Source organism: Bos indicus, chromosome 22 (assembly GCF_029378745.1).
Source record: "Bos indicus isolate NIAB-ARS_2022 breed Sahiwal x Tharparkar chromosome 22, NIAB-ARS_B.indTharparkar_mat_pri_1.0, whole genome shotgun sequence".
NCBI classification, from domain to species: Eukaryota; Metazoa; Chordata; class Mammalia; order Artiodactyla; family Bovidae; genus Bos; species Bos indicus.
In genome coordinates, this window is record NC_091781.1 from 57,246,982 (window position 1) to 57,271,158 (window position 24,177).

Consider the following 24,177-nt stretch of genomic DNA (forward strand, 5'->3'; position numbering starts at 1 on the left):
ATCCTTCAACAGTGAAGGCGGCTCCATCAATGAACGGATAAATCAATTATGGCACACGGTGGAGAGTTATGTAGCCCTAAGAAAGAATAACATACACGCCATAAGTGTGGGTAAACATTATGTAAGACACAAAAGAAGCCAGACACAAAAAAGGTCACATACTGTGTGACTCCATTTATAGTAAATATCCAGAACTGATAAATCCACAGAGATGGAGTTCAGATAACCACTAGGGACCAGGTGGAGGAGGCACAGGGAAAGCTGCACAGTGGGTAAGGGGAGTGAAGGAGTGAAAGAAATGTTTTGAAACTTGTCAGAGGAGGTGGCTGCACCATATTATGAATATGTTCAATGCCACTGAACTCGTTACTTTAAAATGCTTAATTTTATGTCATGTATTTCACAGAAAATCATAAAAAAAAAAGACAACCCAACATCAAGAAAGTCAAAGTGAAATAAAGACTTTCTCAGACCAAAAAAGTGAAGTCGCTCAGTCGTAGCCGACTCTTTTCGACCTCGTGAACTGTAGCCCACCAGGCTCCTCTGTCCATGGGATTCTTCAGGCAAGTACTGGAGTGGGTGGCCATTTCCTTCTCCAGGGGATCTTCCCAACCTAGGGATCGAACCCAGGTCTCCCGCATTGCAGGCAGACGCTTTAACCTCTGAGCCACCAGGGAAGCCGCTTTTCTCAGACAAAAACTACAAATTCATCACCAGCAGATATGCCTTGTAAGTAATGTCCCAAGGTTTTTTTCAGGCAGAAGGTAAATGGAACAGATCAGGAACTTGCATTTACATAAAGAATGGGAGAACACCAAAGAAGGAATTAATGAAGGCAAAACTAAATCTTCTTTTTCTTATTCTTAATTGATCTTAAAAAAAAAAAACTGTTAAAATTAAGTAACAATGTACTGGGTGACTACTGCATGTGGGTAAGTGAAATGAATTACAGCAATATTACAAAAGATGGGAGGCAGGGGTTGGCAATACTGTGAAAAGGTTCCCATTATAGGTGAAACAGGGTGCTGTCAGTTGATGATAAATTTAGATTAGTTTAAAATGTGAATTGTAAACTTTAGGGCAACAACTAAAAACACTTGTGAAGAGGTACATGTGATACACTAAGAAAAGAGATAAAAGTGGATCAGATAAGTTGCTCAATCAAAACTAGAAAAGGCAGAAAACGAAGCCTGGCATCATACCAGAAACAGTTACATACACGGTAATATTAGTTCAAATATATTGACAATCTGTTTTAAATGTGGGTGTTCTGTATACACCATCTAAAAGAGACTGTCATCTGGATAAAAAAAAAAGACTCGACTATTCATTGTTACAGAAAACCCTAAACGCAGACAGGTGAAAAGTGAAAAGTCAAAAGACAGCTAGAGTAACTACTTCAATGTGAAGACAAAGCAGACTTCAGAACAAGGAAAATTTTAGGCATAGAGAGGGGCTTCATATGATAAAATGGCTCAATCTCCCGCAAAGACGTAACAATCCTCTTAATGTGCATGCGCCTAGCAACAGAGCAGCAGAGCACACGAGGCAAAACGGGTACAACTGCCAGAAAGAGACGAAGCGGTCAACCGGCCATCTGGAGGTGTCGCTTCTCTGTCAGATATGCAGGCAGGAGATCAATCGGGATACAGCTGACCTGAGCAGCACTATCAATCACCCTGATGTAACTGACATTCATAAAGTCCTCCAGCTAGCAACAGCAGAACATACATTCTTCTGACGCCTGCATGAAACATTCACTCAGACCACTTCTGGGCCATAAAACACACACACACACACACACCACATTCTGGGCCATAAAACACACACACACCCACACACACCACACCACACACACACACACACACACTCCCTCTCAAAATATTTCACTGAGTATGTAAGGAAACAGGCGCTCTCACACCAGGCTGGCTGGAGTAAACTGGCAGAACCTCTTTGGAAGGCAGTTTGGCAACGACTGTCAAAATTACACGACACACTCTCAATACCAGCGACCCGGTTTTGAATAATTGATCCTACAGGAATACTCTCAGGTGAAAGGTTATTTATCACAACATTCATAAAATGAAATCTCAAAACCCTACTTAATAAGAAGAGGAGGCTCTATTTGTACCACTTTACTCCAAGAGTAAAGCACAGAGCAGTGCGGGCAGAGTGTGGCAGGCGTGTGAACTATGCTGCGCTGCTCACATGTGCACTCACGGGTGTTGGTGCAGGCCAACTCTGAAAAACTAAGCAATACGGCAACAGTGGCCATTCTTGGGAGAGACGTGGAGAGGGAGACTCATCTTCTACTTTCTCTGGTATGACTCAGTTACGGTGTGTACCTATTACCCACTCAACACATACAAACAACTCCTATGAGAACCTGAGAGGAGCCACCAGAGTCAGCAGAGCAAGAGAGGAAGCACCAGAGGCTGCGGATGGAGAAAGGACAGACAGCAGGCACCGGCAGCTCAAGAACGACGCGAAGGAATACAGAGCTGATGGAAGAGACCGAGGGAAGGAAGCTGCAGGAGCCCGGGATGCACTCCCCTGGGGAATGTAATGCAGATTCCAAACTTCTAAAAAACAAACAGCAGAAGTCTTTTCTAGTAACAGGTGAAACATCCAAAAAATAGAGGAGATAAAAAAGCACCATATCATATAAATGTATTTCATAAGCTTAAATTTAAACATTTCCTTCAGTCAAACAATAAGTACAATTATGCTCTACTGAAAACATAAATGTGAAATGGAGAGTGTGGAGGAATAGCTCAGGGACACCTTAAAATCCACAGGTGGAAAAGAAGCTTTAAGCCAAGATCCGCCCCAGAGAGAAGGAAGGTGGCGTCCAGTGAGCGCAGTGACCCCCAGCACGTCAACTTTGGTGCGTACTGTGCCAAGTGTTTCTCTTTTAATCTCCAGCATCACTGACTCGATGCACAGGAAACTGAGCAATCTCTAGAAGATAGAGAAGGGCAGGGAAGCCTGGTGTGCAGAGTCAGACGTGACTGAACAACAGATCACTTTAAAAGCTGGATTAAAAAATGACATTTGAACGTAATATGCGCATAATCTTGGAAGTAATAAAGGACCGAGCTTGAAAACCACTGGCCTAGAAAGACTGCATATGATGGAAACTCATGAAATTTCCCGAGAAGCTAGGTTTTGTGACTGGACTGCTCCAGTGAGGCCTCCTTCTCAGACAAGCCGGTGTTTCCCTCTTGCCGCCATCTTCTTCCTCCCACACTTTCTGCACGGGACTTCTGCATCCCCAAACACCACAGCTCTCCACCCAGTCACAAGTCCGCCTCTCCCCACACTGGGAGCGTCGCTCTTCCCCACGTGGTCGCAAAGCCCTTCTGCAACCAGTGGGCTGACATGTAGCAGTGACACAGACCCACCGGCGGGGCGGCCCTCTGCTGGTCTGCACGACTGGATGTGCTGCTGGTCGTGTGCTGACTGGCACCTTGATTTTTGCTGTCATTATTATAAACAGTAAAAAGAAATCCTAGGATGGGGGAAAAAACAACTATAGAGGACTTGGTTGAGAAAACTGATGAATTTTAGAATTTGGACTATGGATTAGATAATGGCTTGTTTCAATAGTAAATTGCCTGATTTTGATCACTGTAGTGTAAATACATAGGAGAATGTCATTCTCCATAGCAAATGCAACAGAAGTATCCAGGGCAAAGCAGCATGATGTCTCTATTTTTATTCTCAAATGATTCAGAAAAACATACATCATACATACATTCAGAATGTTACAGCAAAAACTGGTGAATCTGTATAAAGGGAATACAAGATTCCTATGTATTATTTTCCTTACGTCTGAACTTGTATGGAAATACAACATTAAAAGCCCGTAACACAGACGCTAACCCTATTGCCGTCTACTCCCTATAGGCTATGGGCACTACCTCTTCACCTGTTTACAGCGCCATCCAACAGGCACTGTCACTATCGCCACTTGACAGTTACGGATGTTAGAGAAACTTCCCCGGGTCACACAACTGAGGAGACACAGGATTTACTCCTAAAGTCCGTTCCGTTCAGAGCCAAAAGTTTCTAAATGTTGCACAGCTTGCCATCCTTACTGAATAATCTTCCCTCACAAACTTATCACAGAGCTACTATCTAGGTCAGAGCACTGATTACTCACTAAAACATCAGGAAATGAACTCTTTTCCCACAATGGGTTGGAGATCCAACGCTTAAGTCAGGGCTAGAAAGGAAAACTTCATAGAAGACATCGGCGCCAACATCAAGAACTAGAAACCAACTTACATTGGTTATGACCATAACTCTTCTTTAAAATACCAAACTTTCAAACACACTTCAGTTCAAGCAAAGTATATTCAATTTTATTGACAGTTCACAATGAAAAGATTTTCAGCTATACTTACTACACATAAAACTCATGTTAAGGGGTTATTTTCCCTAGAGAAACTGAAAGCACAACACCACAGATCCATTCTACAAGACTTGTGGCTCAAGAACCTGCATTCTAGCCAGGACAGTGGTGGAACCACGGACCAAGCGCCAGGGCATGGGAATACCCCTCTGGATGAACTGGGATGCCCGCACAGCCCCTAAGAAAACAAGGATTCTTCTTACACCAACACAGGGGGCTGTACACTCTCTCTCGAAATATACACTAACTCCAAGACTAGCTGGAGTCTTCTGGGGGAGTGTTCTATGCTCTCACCTGCCCTTGGATGGCTGTGAAACCACAATGTAACAGCCATAGTTAAACATACAAAGTTAGTCCCTTTTCCAAACCTGGGCGAGTTATGTAGGCAGGATCCTAATACCTACTACATTAAACTATAAAGGACTCATTTTCAAGTCACAATCAGCAAATAAGAACAAAGTGAAAGAAAAAATAACTTAGCTACATAAAGTTTCTAATTCTGAAGAATAGTAAAACCTCATTGGACCAATAACTTCTAAATTTCCAAACACTCAGATATGTGTGTCCTACTTGGTGTGAAGTGAAAAAAATTACAAGTATATGAACTTCCGTTTTATGATTAACTTATGTAAAATAGGCATGATGGAAATACAATTTTTAACAACTCATTTCACTTTCCTTAATACAACTCTGTTATGCTTAGTTTTTAACAATCCATAAAATCACTTTTACGAATGGGGAAACACTACAGAAACCATCTTCTTATTACAGCTTACTGCTCACTTTTACTTAGCTTAAAGTAAGCAAACTGAAAATGAAATCGATCCTTAACTAATTCACTTGAATACCTGGCTGCCTGGTATTTTCTCAGACTTCTGTTACATATTTAGTGCTTTTTCTGCCATTCATTTCTGCTCACATGCTTTGGTTTGGTCTTCTGATTCAGCCTTCTGAGGTAACTATGAATCTAATTTGAGTCATCAGCATTCCCCTTCTTCCTGCTTGCTGGTCATGATTTCAATACACATATCTTCTCTTTCTTCAGTGAGCCAGAGGCAGGCTCAGAGCCCTGGGGAAGGCTAACCTTCCCATAAGTGAATATGAAATAGTTAACAGGAACGATACTACTACTGCTAAGTCGCTTCAGTCTTGTCCGACTCCCTGCGACCCCATAGATGGCAGCCCACCAGGCTCCCCCATCCCTGGGATTCTCCAGGCAAGAACACTGGAGTGGGTTGCCATTTCCTTCTGCAATGCATGAAAGTGGAAAGTGAAAAGTGAAAGTGAAGTCGCTCAGTCGTGTCCGACTCTTCGAGACCGCATGGACTGCAGCCTTCCAGGCTCCTCTGTCCACGGGATTTTCCAGGCAAGACTGCTGGAATGGGGTGCCAAATAGTTATTATAGATAACGAGGACACACTGAACATTATCATGTGCCAAGCGCCGCTTTAAGCATCTTACAAGCAATATCCACTGATTTTTCCTAATAACCTTATGAGGTAAGCACTACTATTATGCACATTTTCTAAATGAAAAAACTGAGATGTTAGGAAAGCGATAAAGTGGAGCACTGGGATCTGACTTCAAGCGGGGTCCATGCTCTTAACTGCTAGTTTACTAGGACATGCTGCCTCTCAGTTCTGAAGTTCAAAAGTTATAAAACGGTACTTCATTCCAATAGTTTGAAGTGACACTTCAGACTTTTAGATTAAAAGTAAGTTAGTTTAGCAAATGTAAACTCTTTCTTCTTTTACATTTTAAAACATAAATGAGACTGCACTATACTGGATGCCTAAGAAGCACAGCTCCTTCCTGAGACCCTCAGGCAGCTCTGTTTTTGGAACGGATTCAGGGAGGGTGGGTGGCTGGACCCCAGGGGGACTGGGGAGGTACCTGAATGCGCTGAGGTGAGGCTACCGCAGAATCAGTGGAGATTATCTGGATGCGCGGGGAGGGGCTGGTCATCCCTGGAGATTCCGGCCGAGAAGTCTGTGTACGTGGTACCTGTGGGCGAGAAGCGGGCTGGATCACAAGGGGGCTCAGAAAGGTTCCCAGTGGGCGTCTGAGGACCGCGCCCCTTGGTTTCACTGTGGCTCCGAGTGACAAAATGTGTAGTTCAGGATGACAAAGCATCAACGAGACGCTTCTCCAGAAGGATCCTGAAAACCAGCTCAAACAGCTGTTTCTAATGTTGAAAATGCAAGAAAAAATGAAAGGAATTTTCAGGTCTGCTCTGTGCAGCATCAATTAAATATAAAGCTACCAAAATAACTTCTTAGAAATCATCTTTGAACTTTTTTCCCCCACTGTCTACAAAGCCAGCTATAAAGCACTCCTGTGAGATGACAGTTTTCAGAAGAAACGCTCTCACAGTACTGCTGAGGATGGCAAACAGAACCAGAATTACACTGTAAACTACCATTATTAGTACTTGTCAAAGAGCCTGGCAACCTCCCACCCCACGGGGTGAAACTTGAAAAAGTTCATCAGTAACACAAGGTCAGTACCCATCAAAGTAAAGGTTCAAGGTTCAGAACAGTCACTTGGACACCTGAAGTGATCAGGTATTATTTTTCTTTGAATAAAAGTATGTTATGAACCAATATTTTTCAAACTTAAAAAAAAAAGAATAATAGGAGGAGGAGGAGGAGGAAGAAGAAAATACTTCTTGATTCATTCTATGAGGCCAATAATACCTAATACCAAAACCAGACAGATGATCACAAGAGAACTATAGACCCAGATCAATATTCCTTATGAATAAAGATGCAATCATCTGAAACAAAATCCAAACAAAATGAATCCAGAACCATATAAAGAACCATACACTATGACTAAGTGGGATTTATCCCAGGAATGCAAGGTTGCTTCAACATATGAATCAAACAATAAAATATACCTTAGAAGGGGACAAAAGTCAAATGATCATCTCAATGGACAGAAAAAGCATTTGACAAAATTCAATACTCTTTCATGATTACAAAAAAAAAACACCCCATTCAACAAACTAAGAAGTACTGATATGTCAACCTGTTAACAAGTCTTTATAAAATATAGCTAACATAATGCTTAATGATATAAGACTAAAACCCTTCTCCCAATGATCAGGAACAAGACAAGGAATTCTACTTTCCCATGTCCACTTGACATCATACTGCAACTTCTAGACAAGGCAGTTAGAAAAGAAAAAGAAATAAAAGCAGCAAGATCTGGAAAGAGGGAAAACGATCCCTATTAGCAGATAATATGATCCTTTATACAGAAAATCCAGAAGACTCCACAGAAAAACTACTAGGTCTAATAAATGAGTTTCAAGGTCGCAGAATACAAAATCAACATATGAAAATCAGTTATTTTTCTATACGTTAGCAAAGAGCACTCAGAAAATTAAAGAAACAATCCCACTAACCATAACATCAAACACAAGAAAATACCCAGAAATAAGCTTAACAAACAAAATACAGCATTTGTATACTGAAAACTACAAAACACTGTTGAAAGAAATTAAGATGTAAATAAACATAAAGACATCTGTGTTCATGGATCAGAAGACTTAATACTGGTAAAATGTCAATTCTACCCAAATTGATCAATAGATTCAATATAGTTGCTATTCGAATTCTAGCTGCATGTATTGCATAAATTGATAAATTCATCCTAAAATTCATGAAAATGCAAGGGAACCAGAATAGCCAAAACAATCTTGAAAGAGAACGAAGTTGGAGGACTGAACTTCCTGGTTTCAAAACTTACTTGTCTCTTGTGTCTCCTGCATTGGCAGGCCGGTTCTCTGCCACCTGGGAAGCCCCTATTAGAAAGCAATGGTAATTGGAACAGTGTGGCAATGGCATAAAAATAGACTAATAGAGCAATAAAACAGAACAAAGAGCGTAGAAACTAACCTTTCCATCAATGGTCAGATGATTTTTGACAAAAGTGCCATGATAACTCCATGGGGAAAGAAGAGCATTTTCAACGAATGGTGATGGAAAAATAGAAGAATGAAACTGGACACCTCACTCCTATTATATAAAAAACAATTAATTCAAGAGAGAGAATTCTAGGGAAATGGTGGAGTAGGAAGCACCAAGGAATCTGTCTCTCTACCTAGATCACAGACAGACTTCAGAAACTGTCTGATGGGACTATTGTGGAACTCCAGAGTCCAATGGAGGCTTGCAATTTCCGGGGGAAGACTTGGACGATACAGTGCGGTTAATTTTGGTCAACTCCAGCTCCTAGCACAACAGTGCAGCTACCTGTCCCCGCCCCTATCCCAGAGCAGGGAACTGTGCACACACTCCGGAAGCAGCCTGCACACAGCCTTGGGAGCCAGGGTGGCAGAAAGGGTCCTTGTCTTCCAAAACTGGGGACCCGTGCGCCAATTGCTGACTGCTTCTGATCCCAGAGGTGCAGACAAGGAGGTGGCATCCATGGTCTTTGCACTTCCTCCTACTGTTGCCAATGCCCATCTCTACTAAAGTGATTTCCAGGGGACTTAAAAGACTGGTTTGTTCTCCCACCACCCCCTTTTCTCTTTGTTCTTCTTTTGGGAATTAGACATTACAGACAAAGACTTTCAAACTAACTGCATATACAGGAAAAATTAGAAAGTAACTACACATGCTTAGGGAAAGACACATGTTTAGAAAAGACCTTAAATTTACATGTCAGGATGTTGCTTACAGAAAGTGCTTACAATAAAAACAAATTAACAAAAACCAGCAAATACCTGGCAAGAAAGAGAATCTGATTTCTAGAGTTACCACATTATTAGATTCATATGTCCAGTTTTCAACAACAAAATCACAAGGCATACAAAGAAATAAAAGTATGGCCCAGTCAAAGGAAAAAAAAAATTAACAAAAATTACATCTGAAAAAGATCTCACATCAAATGCACTAAATAAGGACTGAACTAAAGGAAGATGTGGAAAAGTCAGAGAATGATATATGAACAAAATCAAAATACCAATAAGCGACAGAAAATCTAGAAAGAAAGCAAAAAAATTTTGGAGCTAAAAAGTTCAGAAATTGAAATGAAAAATTCACTAAAGGGATTCAAAGGAATATTCGAGTAAGCAAAAGAATCAGTAACCTTGATGGGATTTAGTGAATCTGAGGAACAGAAAGAAAAAAGATGGGAGAGAAGTGACCAGTGCCAAAGAGGCCTGCAGGATACCAGCAGTGAGACCAGCAGCACTGTGGGAATCAGAGAGAGAGGGGTGTGGGCAGAGCACGCGAAGAAACAGTGGCTGAAAAGCTGCCCAAATTTGATCAGACATGAACATAAACATCCAAGCTCACCATATGAGGAACTCACAGAGACCCAAATCAAGATACATTATAAGCAAAGTTCAAAAGACAAGAAGAGAAAATCTTGAAAGCATTTAAAAGAGAAGCAAATTGTCACATACAAAAAATCCACAATTAGGTTATTTGCCAATTTCTCTTTAGAGACTTTGAAGGCCAGAAGACAGTTGGCTAATACATTCAAAGTGCTCAAAGAAAAGAAATATGTCAATCCAAAATCCTATACCCAGCAAAACAGTCCTTCAAAGGCGAGGGAGGTTATCATTAAAATGGCAAAACATAAAGAGGATTCTAAAGGCTGCAAAAAAAAAGGGGGGGGGGGGAGCGGTTAAAAGGGAAGTCCCATAAGGCTATCCTCTGATATCTCTACTAAATACTGCAGGCCTGAAGGAAGTGACAAAGATAAATTCAAAATCCTGAAAGGGAAAAACCTGCAACCTATGACATTCTACCCAGCAAGGTTAGAAGAGAAGGAGAGATAAAGAATTTCTCAGACAAGCAAAAACTAAAATAATACAGGAAGACTAAACTTTTACTCTTAAAAAAATACCAAAAGGTCTTCTCTAAATAGTAAAGAAGGGGCCGTCCCTGGTGGTACAGTAGGTAAGAATCTGCCTGTCAAAGGAGGAACACAGGTTCAATCCCCAATATGGGAAGACTCCACATGCCACGAAGCAACTAAACCCGTGCACCAGAACTACTGGGCTGGCGCTCTAGAGCCTGTGCGCGGCAACTCTGAGTCTCTGTGCTCTGACTCCTGAGTCTACAGGCCGAGAGCCTGTGCTCCACACCTAGAGAAGCCAGCACAAGAGAAGCCTGCACATTATAACGCAGAGCAGCCCCAGTTCACCACAAGCAGAGGAAGCCTGCACATGAAAATGAAGATCCAGCGCAGCTAAAATAAACTATTTAAAAACGTTAAAATAAATAACTTGGAAAGAAGGAAGAACCTACAGGAAAGAGAAAAATGCAACTAGAAAGTAGATAGTGTAAACAGACCAGTAGACCGATTAAAACATTTTAAAACAATTGTGTGAAAGTGAAAATAGCTGCAACAAACAAGAAAAGGATAAACATGAAGACATAAAAGACATCAAAACCATAAAATGTGTGGGAGGTAAGAAAACAGGTTTTGTTTGTTTTTTAGAATATGTTTGGAATATATATGAATACCAGTCTAAAGTAAATGGGGGCTTCCCTGGTAGCTCAGATGGTAAAGAATCTGCCTTCAATTCAGGAGATCCGGGTTCGATCCCTGGGTTGGAAGATCCCTTGGAGAAGGAAATGGCAACCCACTCCAGTATTCTTGCCTGGAAAATCCCATGGACAGAGGAGCCTGGTGGGCTACAGTCCATGGGGTCACTAAGAGTCAGACACAACTGAGAGACTCACACACACAAATCAAAAACATACAGTATATTCACAAAAACCACAAAGAAGAAAACACAAGCATAATATAAAAGAAAACCATCAAACCACAACAGGAAAAGAAGAAATGTAACATCAACTGGAGAACAAGGTTTACAATGGCAGTACATACATATCTATCAACAATGACATTATATGTCAATGGACTGAATGTTCCAATCAAAAGACATAAAGTGCCAGATCAGATAGTAAAACAAGAGGCTACAATATACTGCCTACAAATGATCCACTTTAAAGCAAAGAACATATATAGGTTGAAAGTAAGGGGATGGAAAATCTAATTTCATGCAAACAGAAAGAAGAAGAAAGCAGGAGTAACAATACTCCTATCAGACAAAACAGGTTTTAAAACAAAAGCCGAAAACAAACATAAAGAAGGAAACTGCATAATGATTAAAAAAAAGGATCAATACAAGAAGGTATATTATACTCATTAACATACGTACCCAACATGCCCGCACGCATGCTCGGTCACTCGGCCGTGTCACACTCTCTGCGACCCTATGGGTGGCGGCCCGAGGGCCCCTCCATCTGAGGGATTCTCCAGGCGAGAGCACTGCAGTGGGCTGCCACGCCCTCCCCCAGGTTGTCTCCCCACCCAGGGATCAAGCCCGAGTCTCCATGGCTCCTGCACAGGCAGGCAGGTTCTTTACCACTAGAGCCACCTGGGAAGCCCTACGTCACCTGGGCTAGAATTCGGGCTTCAATATTCCCATAAAGGGACACAACAGTGTATCCAGCCTCGTGTTTTCCTTCTGTAATATAACTGCTGCTGCTGCTAAGTCACTTCAGTCATGTCCGACTCTGTGCGACCCCATAGACGGCAGCCCACCAGGCTCCCCCGTCCCTGGGATTCTCCAGGCAAGAACACTGGAGTGGGTTGCCATTTCCTTCTCCAATGCATGAAAGTGAAAACTGAAAGTGAAGTCACTCAGTCGTGTCCGACTCTTCGCAACCCCACGGATTGCAGCCCACCAGGCTCCTCCGCCCATGGGATTTTCCAGGCGGGAGTACTGGAGTGGGGTGCCACTGTCTTCTCCGTAATATAACTGCTTCCACCAGTAAATCAGATTTAATCAGTATTGGCTAAGGGTTGGTCTGAGAGGTCTGGGTGGACACTGGGAGAAACTATCCGGATCTCGGAGCAAGTCTGAGTAGGGTCATCTTTTCCTGGTATGGGCAGTAAAGTTGCTGGGGTTAAAGTTTTGCAAATACTCAAACATATCTGTGGGCTTTCAAATAAAAGAATTTGCTATCTGAAAATTCGTGATCATTTAGTAGGTCTGGTACCTGGTGAGCAATCAGAACCTGAATGGGGCTCCCAGAGTAAATTTCCGTGCTCCCTCAGCTACAAGGGACAGTGCTCCTAGCACCCTAAGACAGGGAGGCCAGCCTTCACAGTGGACTCCAGCTGTTTGGAGAGATAGGCTTTGGCTGTGTGGTTTCTCCCAGTCTTTGGGTTAGGATTCCTAAGGCCGCACTCCCTGTTTTCTGGGTGCAGAGTCAGAACAGTTAGGAAAGTTAGGTAGACCCAAAGTGGGAGTGCTGTGGAGGAGGCTTTTTCAAGTGTCCACGGCTCCCGCTGGACTGGTTCTCGTTTGAGGGGTATCTGATCTTCCTTACCTTTTAATGCTTGATATAAGGGGCTGTGCCATGAGACCACAGTTAGGTACCCAGACTCTGCAGTACCTGGTTAGGCCCAGAAATGCTTGTAGTTGTTTATGGGTAGTGGGAATCTGTAGATGGGTATCGCCTGTGTATAATCTGCCAGAAGGCTGCATCTACCAGGGGTAAAAATAATCCCCAAATAGGACACTTGTTGTACCAACTGGGCCTTAGATTTGGACACTTTGTAACCCCAATAAGCCAGGAAATTAAGGACCTTGAGTGGTGTATATCATGGTGTGGGACTGAGTGGGGGAGCAAATCAAAAGATCATCAATATAGTGAATAAATGTTCCTCCCTCAAGAGTTAGGTCTTGTAGATCCTGGGCTAGAGCCTGCTCCAAAAGATGAGGGCTAATAAAGCCTTGGGGTAGGTCAGCTACTGAGGGGGTACTGATGAGGAGTTCTACTTCAATGCGACAAGTATTGTGATTCTAGTGCCAATGGGATGAAAGAGAAGGCATCTTTTAAATCTGAGAGTGAGAACCAGCTGCTGTCTGGGGGTCTTTTTTTCATAAGTATATAAGGATTAGGGACTATTGGGTATAAAGGTGTCATGGCCTTATTAATGAGCCATGAGTCTTAGACTAGGTGCCACCCAATCTGATACTAGGTATAAAAAGACTCCACATAAAAACTATCAGACGTGATAAACGAATTCAGCAAGGTAGCAGGATACAAGATTAACACACATAAATCAGTTGCATTTCTTTACACTAACAATGAAATAGCAGAAAGGGAAAAAATCTTTTTAAAGATTCCTTTAAATACCACATTAAAAAATAAAATGAATAGGAATAAACTCAATCAAGGAGGTGAAAGACTTATATGCTGACAACTTTAGAACACTGACAAAGGAATATGCATACAAAAAAATGGAAACACACCATATTCTTGGATTAGAATATTGTTAAAATGACCATACTACCCAAAGCACTCTACAGATTTAAAGGGATTCTCCATTAAATTACCCATGACATTTTACATGGAACTACAAAATTCCAAAATTTTTATGGAATCATAACAGATCCAGAATTGCCAAAGCAATCCTGAGAGAAAAGAACAAAGCTGGAAGCATAACCCTCCCAGATGTCAGATAATACTACAAAGCTACAATAATCAAAATCAGAGAACCCAAAAATAATCCCACACATCTATTGTCAATTAATTTCAGACAAAGGAGTCAAGAATACACAACGAAGACAAGCCAGCCTCTTCAGCAAGCAGCTGGAACACTCCCTCACACCCTACACAAGAATAAACTCAAAATGGCTGAGACATATATAAGACATGACACAATAAAACTCGTAGAAGAGAACACGGGCCAAACATTCTGTAACGTAAATCATAGCATCGTTTTCTTAGTTCAGTCTCCCAAGACAACAGAAATAAAAATAAAACTTACAAGCTTTTGCACAACAAAGTATACCATATACAAAATGAAAAGACAACCTGTGGACTGGGAGAAAATGCCTGCAAATAACGTAACCAGCAAGGGCTTAATTTCCAAAATATACAAACAGCTCATACAACTCAGTAACAAAAAAAGCAAACAACCCAATAAAAAAATAAGACCTAGATATTTCTCCAAAGACGACACACAAGTTGGCAAATAAGACACATGAAAAGGTGCTCAACATCACTAATTATCAGAGAAATGCAAATCAAAACAACAATGAGGTATTACCTCACACCAGTCAGAATGGCCATGGTCAAAAAGTCTACAAATAACAAAGGCTGGAGAGGGTTTGCAGAAAAGGAACCCCTCCTACACTGTGGTGGGAGTGTAAACCGGCACAGCCACTATGGAGAACAGTACACGCGTGTGTGCTGAGTCGCTTCAGTCGTGTCTGACTCTGTGTGACCCTATGGACTGTACCCGCCAGGCTCCTCTGTCCATGGGGTTCTCCAGGCAAGAACACTGGGGTGGACTACCACGCCCTCCTCAGGGGGTCTTCCCGACCCAGGGATCGAGCCTACGCCTCTTACATCTCTTGCACTGGCAGGTGGGTCTTTACCACTAGCGCCTCCTGGGAAGCCCGGAGAACAGTGTGGGGTTCCTTAAGAAAAAACAAAACCAAAAACAAACAGAGCTGCCATATGATCTAGCAGTTCCACTCCTGGGCATAAATCTGGCGAAAATTCTAACTGGAAAAGATAACATGCACCCCAATGTTCATGGCAGCACCACTTACAATAGCCAAGACATGGCAACAGCCTAAATGTCCGACAGATGGGTGGACAAAGATGTGGTGTGTATATAGTGGCATGCAGTTCAGCCATAAAAAAGAATGGGGGAAAAGAAGGAAATGATGCCGTCTGCAGCAACACGGATGGACCCAGAGGTTATCATATTAAGCCGAGAGAGAGAGAGAAAGACAAATAGCACACGATATCACCTATATGTTGTCTTTTAAAACTATACCAATGGACTTATTTACCAAACAGAAACAAAATCAGCGACACAGAAAACAGACTACAGTCACCAAAGGGGAAGGGCACAAGTTAGGACTCTGGGATTAGCAAATACAAATGTCAATAAAAATAACCAATAAATGCTCTATAATAAGAAACGTTTTCTGTGAGCCAAACTGAAGACTAGCCCAGAGGCCAGCTTCCCAGATTACTCTGACCAGCTCCTCTGGAGAAGCATGGCTGCCAAGCAGAGTTCTGCATCTTGTCAAAACAAAGAACATTATACTTCTTCAAGGTTTAAGAACAAAAACAAACAAAACCCCACGTGGATCAGAGATCAGCAAGTCGGCAAGGCCTTGGCACCTTGGAAGAGAGTCTTATCATCAAAGGAGAACCAGCAATGGCAATCCAAGAAGACAGGAATTTAATCTTTATTTTTAACATGGACATTCTTCTGGTCAATGTGACCTTTTCTTTTTAATAATTAAGGCAGATATACAATGCATGTTTGATAGGCCACGAACAGGCTATTCTACTGAGTATAAAATTCAAGTTAACTCATGCATAAAACAGAATGACTTCCCTGTATCTAATATGTAAAAATCTTTCATTACACACACACACACACAATACACAAAAAATAAGCAGGGTCCTACTGTGTAGCACAGGGAACTATATTCAATATCCCATAATAAACCACATGTATAACTGAGTCACGCTGCTGTACAGCAGAAATGAACGCAACACTGCAGATCAGCTAGGTGGCGCTAGTGTTAAAGGACCCACCTGCCAGTGCAGGCGACACAGAGACCCAGGTCCAATCGCTGGGTCTGGAGGATCTGGAGAAGGAAAGCGCAACCCACTCCAGTATTCCTACCTGGAAAGTTCCATGGACAGAGAAGCCTGGTGGGCTACAGTCCAAGGGGTCACAAAGAATGAAACACAGCTGAGTGACTGAGCACTCGCACACATACATACTTCAATTGAAATAAACAGGTAAATAAATATTTTTAAAAGTGAGAGACAAACCAAGACATTGCAGATAAACAAAAGCTAAGGGGATTTGTGATCACTAGCCTTGCCCTGCAAGAAACGTTCAAGAGAGACCTGCGAGGAGAAAGGAAAGACGGTAGGACCCTGGGAAACAAGAACGCCAACACATGTAAACACGTGGCGATCATAAAACGCCAGTGTCACTGTGGCAACGGTTCACCACTGGGCCTTTTGCTTCCTAAAAATACACTTAAAAAACCCTCAATTATTGTAAATACTATTGCTATATCTTTGGTATGAAACTCAGAATCTTTTTTTCTACATAATTAAGGAGACTAATGTATTTAAAAAGAATTATTAGCTTATGTTTTGGGGCATAAAAATGTAATCAGTGACATCAACTACAGAAAGAGGTAGGGACGGAGCTGTAAATGAAAAACGTTTGACAGTGAGTGAAATTAAGCTGGTGTAAGTTCATACTAGTGTGAATTTGCAACTTTAGGATGTTACATGTAACCTTCATGGTAACCATAAAGAAAACAGCCATGGAACAGGTACAAAAGAAAATGAGAAGTGATTTAAACATTTCACTACTAAAAAATCAACTAAATATAAAAGAAGATAGGAATGCAGGAAATGAAGGACAGAAAAGCTGAAGGCATATATACAACAAAGAGCAAAATGACAGAAGTTCCGCATGCATAAATATTTTAAATGCAAATCAATAAAACTCTCTAATCAAGAGAGAGAATGGCGGAACACCGTTGAGACATTCTGTTTCAACTGCATGCTGCCTGGGAGACTCACTTTAGAACCCAAGACACAAACAGACTGAAAAGGAAAGGAAGGGAAAAGATAATTTATGCAAACAAAAACCAAAAGAGAGCAGAGGTAGCTGTTCTAAAATCAAACAAAGTAGACTTTAAACTTTAAAAGGGTTTAAGAGACAAAGAAGAAAGAAAGAAGAAAGTGAAGTTGCTCAGTCGTGTCCAACTCTTGTGACCCCATGGACTGTAGCCTGCCAGGCTCCTCCAACCATGGGATTCTCCAGACCAGAATACTGGAGTGGGTTGCCATTTCTTTCTCCAGGGGATCTTCCCAACCCAGGGATCGAACCCAGGTCTCCTGCACTGCAGGCAGACTCTTTTATCCTCTGAGCCACCAGGGAAGCCAAAGAAGGATACTAATAAGAGATTCAACACAGCAAGAAGATATAATAATCACAAAGTTACACACTTAATAACCAGAAAAGTACATGAAGTCCAAACTGATACAACTTAAGGAAGAAATAGACAGTTCTGCAATAATAATTGGAGACTTCACTATTGCAATCTCAAGAAGGAACAGAACCATCAGACAGAAGATGTATAAGGAAAGAGAAGACTTAACACAAGAGAAACTAACGAGACTGGACACACTATAACAGGACACTCTACCATGAAACAACAAATACACATTCTCCTCAAGTACACAAGGGACATTCTCCAGCATGGGCCATAAATGCAGCCAAAACTTATGTCTCAGCAAATTTTAAAAGACAGGAAGTCAAGTGGGCCTCAGGAAGCATCACTACCAACAAAGCTAGTGGAAGTGATGGAATTCCAGTTGAGCTTTTTCAAATCCTTTGGATGATGCTGTGAAAGTGCTGCACTCAATACGCCAGCAAATCTGGAAAACTCAGCAGTGGCCACAGGACTGGAAAAGGTCAGTTTGCATTCCAATCCCAAAGAAAGGCAGTGCATTGCACTCATCTCACACGCTAGTAAAGTAATGCTCAAAATTCTCCAAGCCAGGCTTCAGCAATACGTGAACCATGAACTTCCAAATGTTCAAGCTGGTTTTAGAAAAGGCAGAGGAAACAGAGATCAAATTGCCAATATCCACTGGATCATCTAAAAAGCAAGAGAGTTCCAGAAAAACATCTATTTCTGCTTTATTGACTATGCCAAAGCCTTTGACTGTGTGGATCACAATAAACTGTGGAAAATCCTGAAAGAGATGGGAATCCCAGACCACCTGATCTGCCTCTTGAGAAACCTATATGCAGGTCAGGAAGCAAGTTAGAACTGGACATGGAACAACAGACTGGTTCCAAATAGGAAAAGGAGTACGTCAAGGCTGTATATTGTCACCCTGCTTATTTAACTTATATGCAGAGTACATCATGAGAAACGCTGGACTGGAAGAAGCACAAGCTGGAAGCAAGATTGCCGGGAGAAATACCAATAACCTCAGATATGCAGATGACACCACCCTTATGGCAGAAAGTGAAGAGGAACTAAAAAGCCTCTTGATGAAAGTGAAAGCGGAGAGTGAAAAAGTTGGCTTAAAGCTCAACATTCAGAAAACTAAGATCATGGCATCTGGTCCCATCACTTCATGGGAAATAGATGGGGAAACAGTGGAAACAGTGTCAGACTTTATTTTTTGGGCTCCAAAATCACTACAGATGGTGACTACAGCCATGAAATTAAAAGACGCTTACTCCTTGGAAGGAAAGTTATGACCAACCTAGACAGCATATTCGAAAGCAGAGACATTACTTTGCCAACAAAGGTCTGTCTAGTCAAGGTTATGTTTTTTCCAGTAGTCATGTATGGATGTGAGAGTTGGACTGTGAAGAAAGCTGAGTGCCGAAGAATTGATGCTTTTGAACTGTGGTGTTGGAGAAGACTCTTGAGAGTCCCTTGGACTGCAAGGAGATCCAACCAGTCCATTCTGAAGGAGATTAGCCCTGGGATTTCTTTGGAAGGAATGATGCTAAAGCTGAAACTCCAGTACTTTGGCCACCTCATGCGAAAGGTTGACTCATTGGAAAAGACTCTGATGCTGGGAGGGATTAGGGGCAGGAGGAGAAGGGGACGACAGAGGATGAGATGGCTGGATGGCATCACTGACTCAATGGACGTGGGTCTGAGTGAACTCTGGGAGTTTGTGATGGACAGGGAGGCCTGGCGTGCTGCAATTCATGGGGTCGCAAAGAATCGGACATAACTGAGCAACTGAACTGAACTGAATCAGACAAAGTGTTCTCTGACCATAACAGAATGAAGTTAGAGACTGCCAATAAGAGGAAACTGGAAAAAATCACAAATTTGTGGAAATTAAACAACACAGTCTTCAATGACCAATGAATCAAAAAGGAAACCATAAAGGTAATTATAAAAAACTTGGAAATGAATGGAAACAAAAACATAACATACCAAAACTTAGGGAATTTGCAAAAGTGGTGTTAAGTGGGAAACTTATGAGCTACAAATGATTTTTTAAAAAAAGAAGAAAAATCTCAAACAAATAACCTAACTTTTACAACTACAGTAAAAAAGAAAAGAACAAACCGAATTCAAAGTTAGCAAGAGAAAGGATATAATAAAGATTATTATTTATAATAAGAAAACTATATAAAAAATCAACAAATCAAAGCTGATTCTTTGAAAAGATCAACAAAATGGACAAAACTGAAGAAGAATGTTCAAACTATTGCACAACTGCACCCATCCCACACGCTAGTAAAGTAATGCTCAAAATTCTCCAAGCCAGGCTTCAACAGTACATGAACTGTGAACTTCCAGATGTTCAAGCTGGATTTAGAAAAGGCAGAGGAACCAGAGATCAAATTGCCAACATCTAATGGATCATCGAAAAAGCAAGAGAGTTCCAGAAAAACATCTACTTCTGCTTTATTGACTATGCCAAAGCCTTTAACTGTGTGGATCACAACAAACTGTGGAAAATTCTTCAAGAGATGGAAATACCAGACCACCTTACCTGCCTCCTGAGAAATCTGTATGCAAGTCAAGAAGCAGTAGTTGACATGGAACAACAGACTGGTTCCAACTCATGAAAGGAGTACATCAAGGCTGTATATTGTCATCCTGCTTATTTAATTTACATGCAGAGTACATCATGCAAAATGTAGGGCTGGATGAAGCACAAGCTGGAATCAAGATTGCCAGGAGAAATATCAATAACCTCAGATACGCAGATGACAGACACCACCCTTAGGGCAGAAAGTGAAGAAGAACTAAAGAGCCTCTTGATGAAAGTGAAAAAGGAGAGTGAAAAAGTTGGCTTAAAACTCAACATTCAAAAAACGAAGATCATGCCATCTGGTCCCATCACTTCATGGCAAATAGATGGGGAAACAATGTAAAGTGTCAGACTTTATTTTCTTGGGCTCCAAAATTGCTGCAGATGGTGACTGCAGCCAAGAAATTAACAGACGCTTGCTCCTTGAAAGAAAAGGTATGACCAACATAGACAGTGTATTAAAAAGAAAAGACATTACTTTGCTGACAAAGGTCCATCTCGTCAAAGCTATGGTTTTTCCAGTAGTTTTATGCATGAATTCGAGAGTTGGGCCATAAATAAAGGTGAGCACCAAAGAATTGATGCTTTTGAACTGTGGTGTTGGAGAAGACTCTTGAGAGTCCCTTGGACTGCAAGGAGATCCCCCCCTCTCCAATACTACGGCCACCTGATGCGAAGAACTAACTCATTAGAAAAGACCCCGATGCTGGGAAAGATTGAAGGCGGGAGGAGAAGGGGATGACAGAAGATAAGATGGTTGGATGGCATTACCAACTCAATGGACGTGAGTTTGAGCAAGCTCTGAGAGTTGGTGAGGACAGGGAAGCCTGGCGTGCTTCAGTCCATGGGGTTGCAAAGAGCCAGATGCGACTGAATTGAACTGAACCTAGCTAGATGGACTAAGGGGAAAGAAAGAGATTTCAAATTTCTGAAATCAGAGACAAAAGTGAGATTATTATCAATTCTATAGAAATATAAAAGTTTATAAAAGAATACTATGATCAGTTGTATGCCAACAAATTGGATAACCTAGATGAAATTAACAAACCTGCCATGACTAAAGGGAGAAGGCAATGGCACCCCACTCCAGCACTCTCGCTTGGAGAATCCCATGGATGGAGGAACCTGGTGGGCTGCAGTCCACGGGGTCGCTAAGAGTCGGACACGACTGAGCATCTTCACTTTCCCTTTTCACTTTCTTTCATTGGAGAAGGAAATGGCAGCCCACTCCACTGTTCTTGCCTGGAGAATCCCAGGGACGGGGCAGCCTGGTGGGTGCCGTCTATGGGGTCGCACAGAGTCGGACACGACTGAAGCGACTTAGCAACCATGACTAAAGCACGAATTAACAGAAAACATGAATAGACCATTAACTACTAAGGAGAATGAATCAATCCAAAAGATCTCATTAAGAAAACCCTGGACCCAACAGCTTCACTGGTCATTTCTACCAAATACTTAAGGCAGCATTCTCAGACTCATCCACAATACTGAAGAGTACGGAACACTTCCTAACTCATTCTATTGAGGCCAGCACTGTCCTGCTATCAGCCAGGCAAAGATACTGGATCAACATACACAAATCTATCATCATAACACATGGCATTAACACAATGAAGGAAAAATTCCACAGTATCATCTCAATAGAAGGAGTAAAAGCATTTGACAAAATTTATCATCCTTTTACGATAAAAACACTCAATGAACTAGAAATAGAAACAAATTATCTAAACTTAATAAAAGCCGTATAGGAGAAACCCAGAGTCAATACCACACTCAGTCGTCAAAGACTGAAAACTTTTCCTGTGTAACAAGCATGTCTGCTTTCACCTTCTCTACTCAACACTGTACTGGAAGTTCCAGCAAGAGCAATGAAGCAAGCAAAAGAAAGAAAAGGCATCCAAGTGAGAAAAGAAGAAGTAAAAGGTAAGTGTGTGCTTAGTCGCTCAGTTGTGTCCGACTCTTGCAACCCCTGCCAGGCTCTTCTGTCCATGGGGTTCTCCAGGTAAGAATACTGGAGTGGGTTTCCATTTTCTTCTCCAGGGGATCTGCTCCACCCAGGAATTGAACCTGGGTCTCTTGCACTGCAGGCAGACTCTTTACTGACTGAGCTTTGAGGGAAGCTCCTAAAAGGTAAGAGATTTGTACATTAAAAACTGCAAAACACTGCTGAGAGGAATAAATGGAAACATTTTCCATGTTCATGGGTTGAAGGACTTAACACTGCTAGTATGTCAATACTTCCCAAAGTGATTTACAGGTTCAATACAGTTCCTATCAAAGTCCCAATCTTCGTCTTTTTTTTTTGGCAGAAATGGAAAAACCCATCCTGAGCTTCGTATGGAATTTCAAGGGATCCCAAATAGACAAAACTACCTTGATAAAGAACAAAGTTGGGGGACTTGGGTTTCATGATTTCAAAACCTGCTACAAAGCTTTAGTCACAAAATCATGGTATTAGCATAAAGACAAACATATAGACCAAAGGAAAAGACATTCCAGAAGTAAATTGTTGCATATCTGGTTAAACAATTTTTTGACAAGGGAGCTGAGACCATTCAATGGGAGGAAAAACATTCTTTTCAACAAAAGTGCTAGAAAAACAATATCCATATGCAAAAGAATGAAGCTGGGCTCTTACCTCATGCCATACACAAGAATCAATTCAATCAGAGACCTAAATTAATTCAATCAAAGACCTAAACGTCAGACCTGAAACTACAAAACTCTCAGGAGAAAACCTAGGAGAAAAGTCACCACACCACTAGATTCGGCAGCGATTTCATGATGCGATACAAAAGGCACAGGCAGCTAAAGGGGAAAAAAGAAATCACACAAAGAAATGATAATATTTGTGCATCGAAAGACAGTATGAACAGAGTGGAAACGCAAACTACAGAATGAGAAAAAACATTTGCAAATCATGTATCTGACAAGGTATAAACCTCTGATTATATCAAGAACTTCTAAAACTTAGCAACATAAAAAAAACTCAACTTGATTAACAATAGGCAAAACATATGAATAGACATTTCTCCAAAGAAAATATACAAATAACCAATAAGCACATGAAAGGTTGATCAACATCACAATTCATTGGGGAAATAAAAAAAAAATCAAACCTGCAAGATGCTATCTCATACTCAGTGTAATGGCTACTATCAAAACAAAGAATTGAAAGCAGTGCCTCCAAGAGGTATTTGTACACACATTTGCAGCGGCAGGATTCATGAAAGTCAAGAGGTGGAAGCAACCGAAGTGTCCGTGTACAGATAAACAAAATGTGACATGTTCATACAATGGAATATTATTCTGCTTTTTAAAGTAAGGAGATTCTGGCACATGCTCCAACACAGATGAACTTAGAGGACATTATGTTAAGTGAAATAAGCCACTCACAAAAAGACAACCAACTATTGTATAATTTCACGTAGGTGAAATATTGAGAGTAGTCAAATTCTTCGAGACAGAAAGGAAGAGTGGTGACCCTTGGGCTTCCCTGGTGGTACTAGTGGTAATCCACCTGCCAGGGTGGGAGACTGAAGAGACATGGGTTCTATTTCTGGATAGGGAAGATCCCCAGGTGAAGAATATGGCAACCCACTCCAGTATTCTTGCCTGGAGAATCCCATGGACAGAGCAGCCTGGTGGGCTACAGTCCATAAGATCATAGAGTCAGATACCACTGAAGTGAGTTAGCACATACTCACTTAGTGAAACACTGAGTAGTCAGATTCTTAGAGATTAGAGAGTAGAGTGGTGGTTCAAAGAGGAGATGGCAATGGGCATTAGTGTTTAATGGATACAAAGTTTGTTTTACAAGATGAAGAGAAGTTATGGAGATGGATGGTGGTGGATGCTGCACAACATTATGAGTGTATTTAATACTACTGACCTGTATACATAAAGTAGTAAATATTATATTTCATATTTTAAAAACAGGAAAAATTAACTCAAAATGGATCAAAGTATTAAATGTAAGAGCTAAAACTATAAATTCTTAGAAGAAAATATAGGTGTAACTCTTTGTGAACTGGGATTAGGTGATAGTTCCCTCAATATGACACCAAAGCATAATCAACAACAACAACAACAAAAACAGATGAAGTGGCCACCATCAAAATTACAGTTTTGTGC

General features: G+C 41.3%; 1 protein-coding gene across 7 annotated transcripts in view; it reads right to left on the reverse strand.

Annotated features, from left to right (window-relative positions):
* NR2C2 (nuclear receptor subfamily 2 group C member 2) overlaps window positions 1–24,177 on the reverse strand; it is a 114,961-nt gene that overhangs the window by 33,672 nt on the left and 57,112 nt on the right. For all 7 annotated transcript variants that reach the window (XR_011563087.1, XM_070776950.1, XM_070776953.1 and 4 more), the window contains one exon: window positions 6,311–6,421. Coding sequence is in view for 6 of the 7 variants with exons in the window: in XM_070776950.1 (XP_070633051.1) it covers window positions 6,311–6,421 (111 nt within the window). In the remaining variant the exon portion in view is untranslated. The remainder of the gene's footprint in view (window positions 1–6,310; window positions 6,422–24,177) is intronic.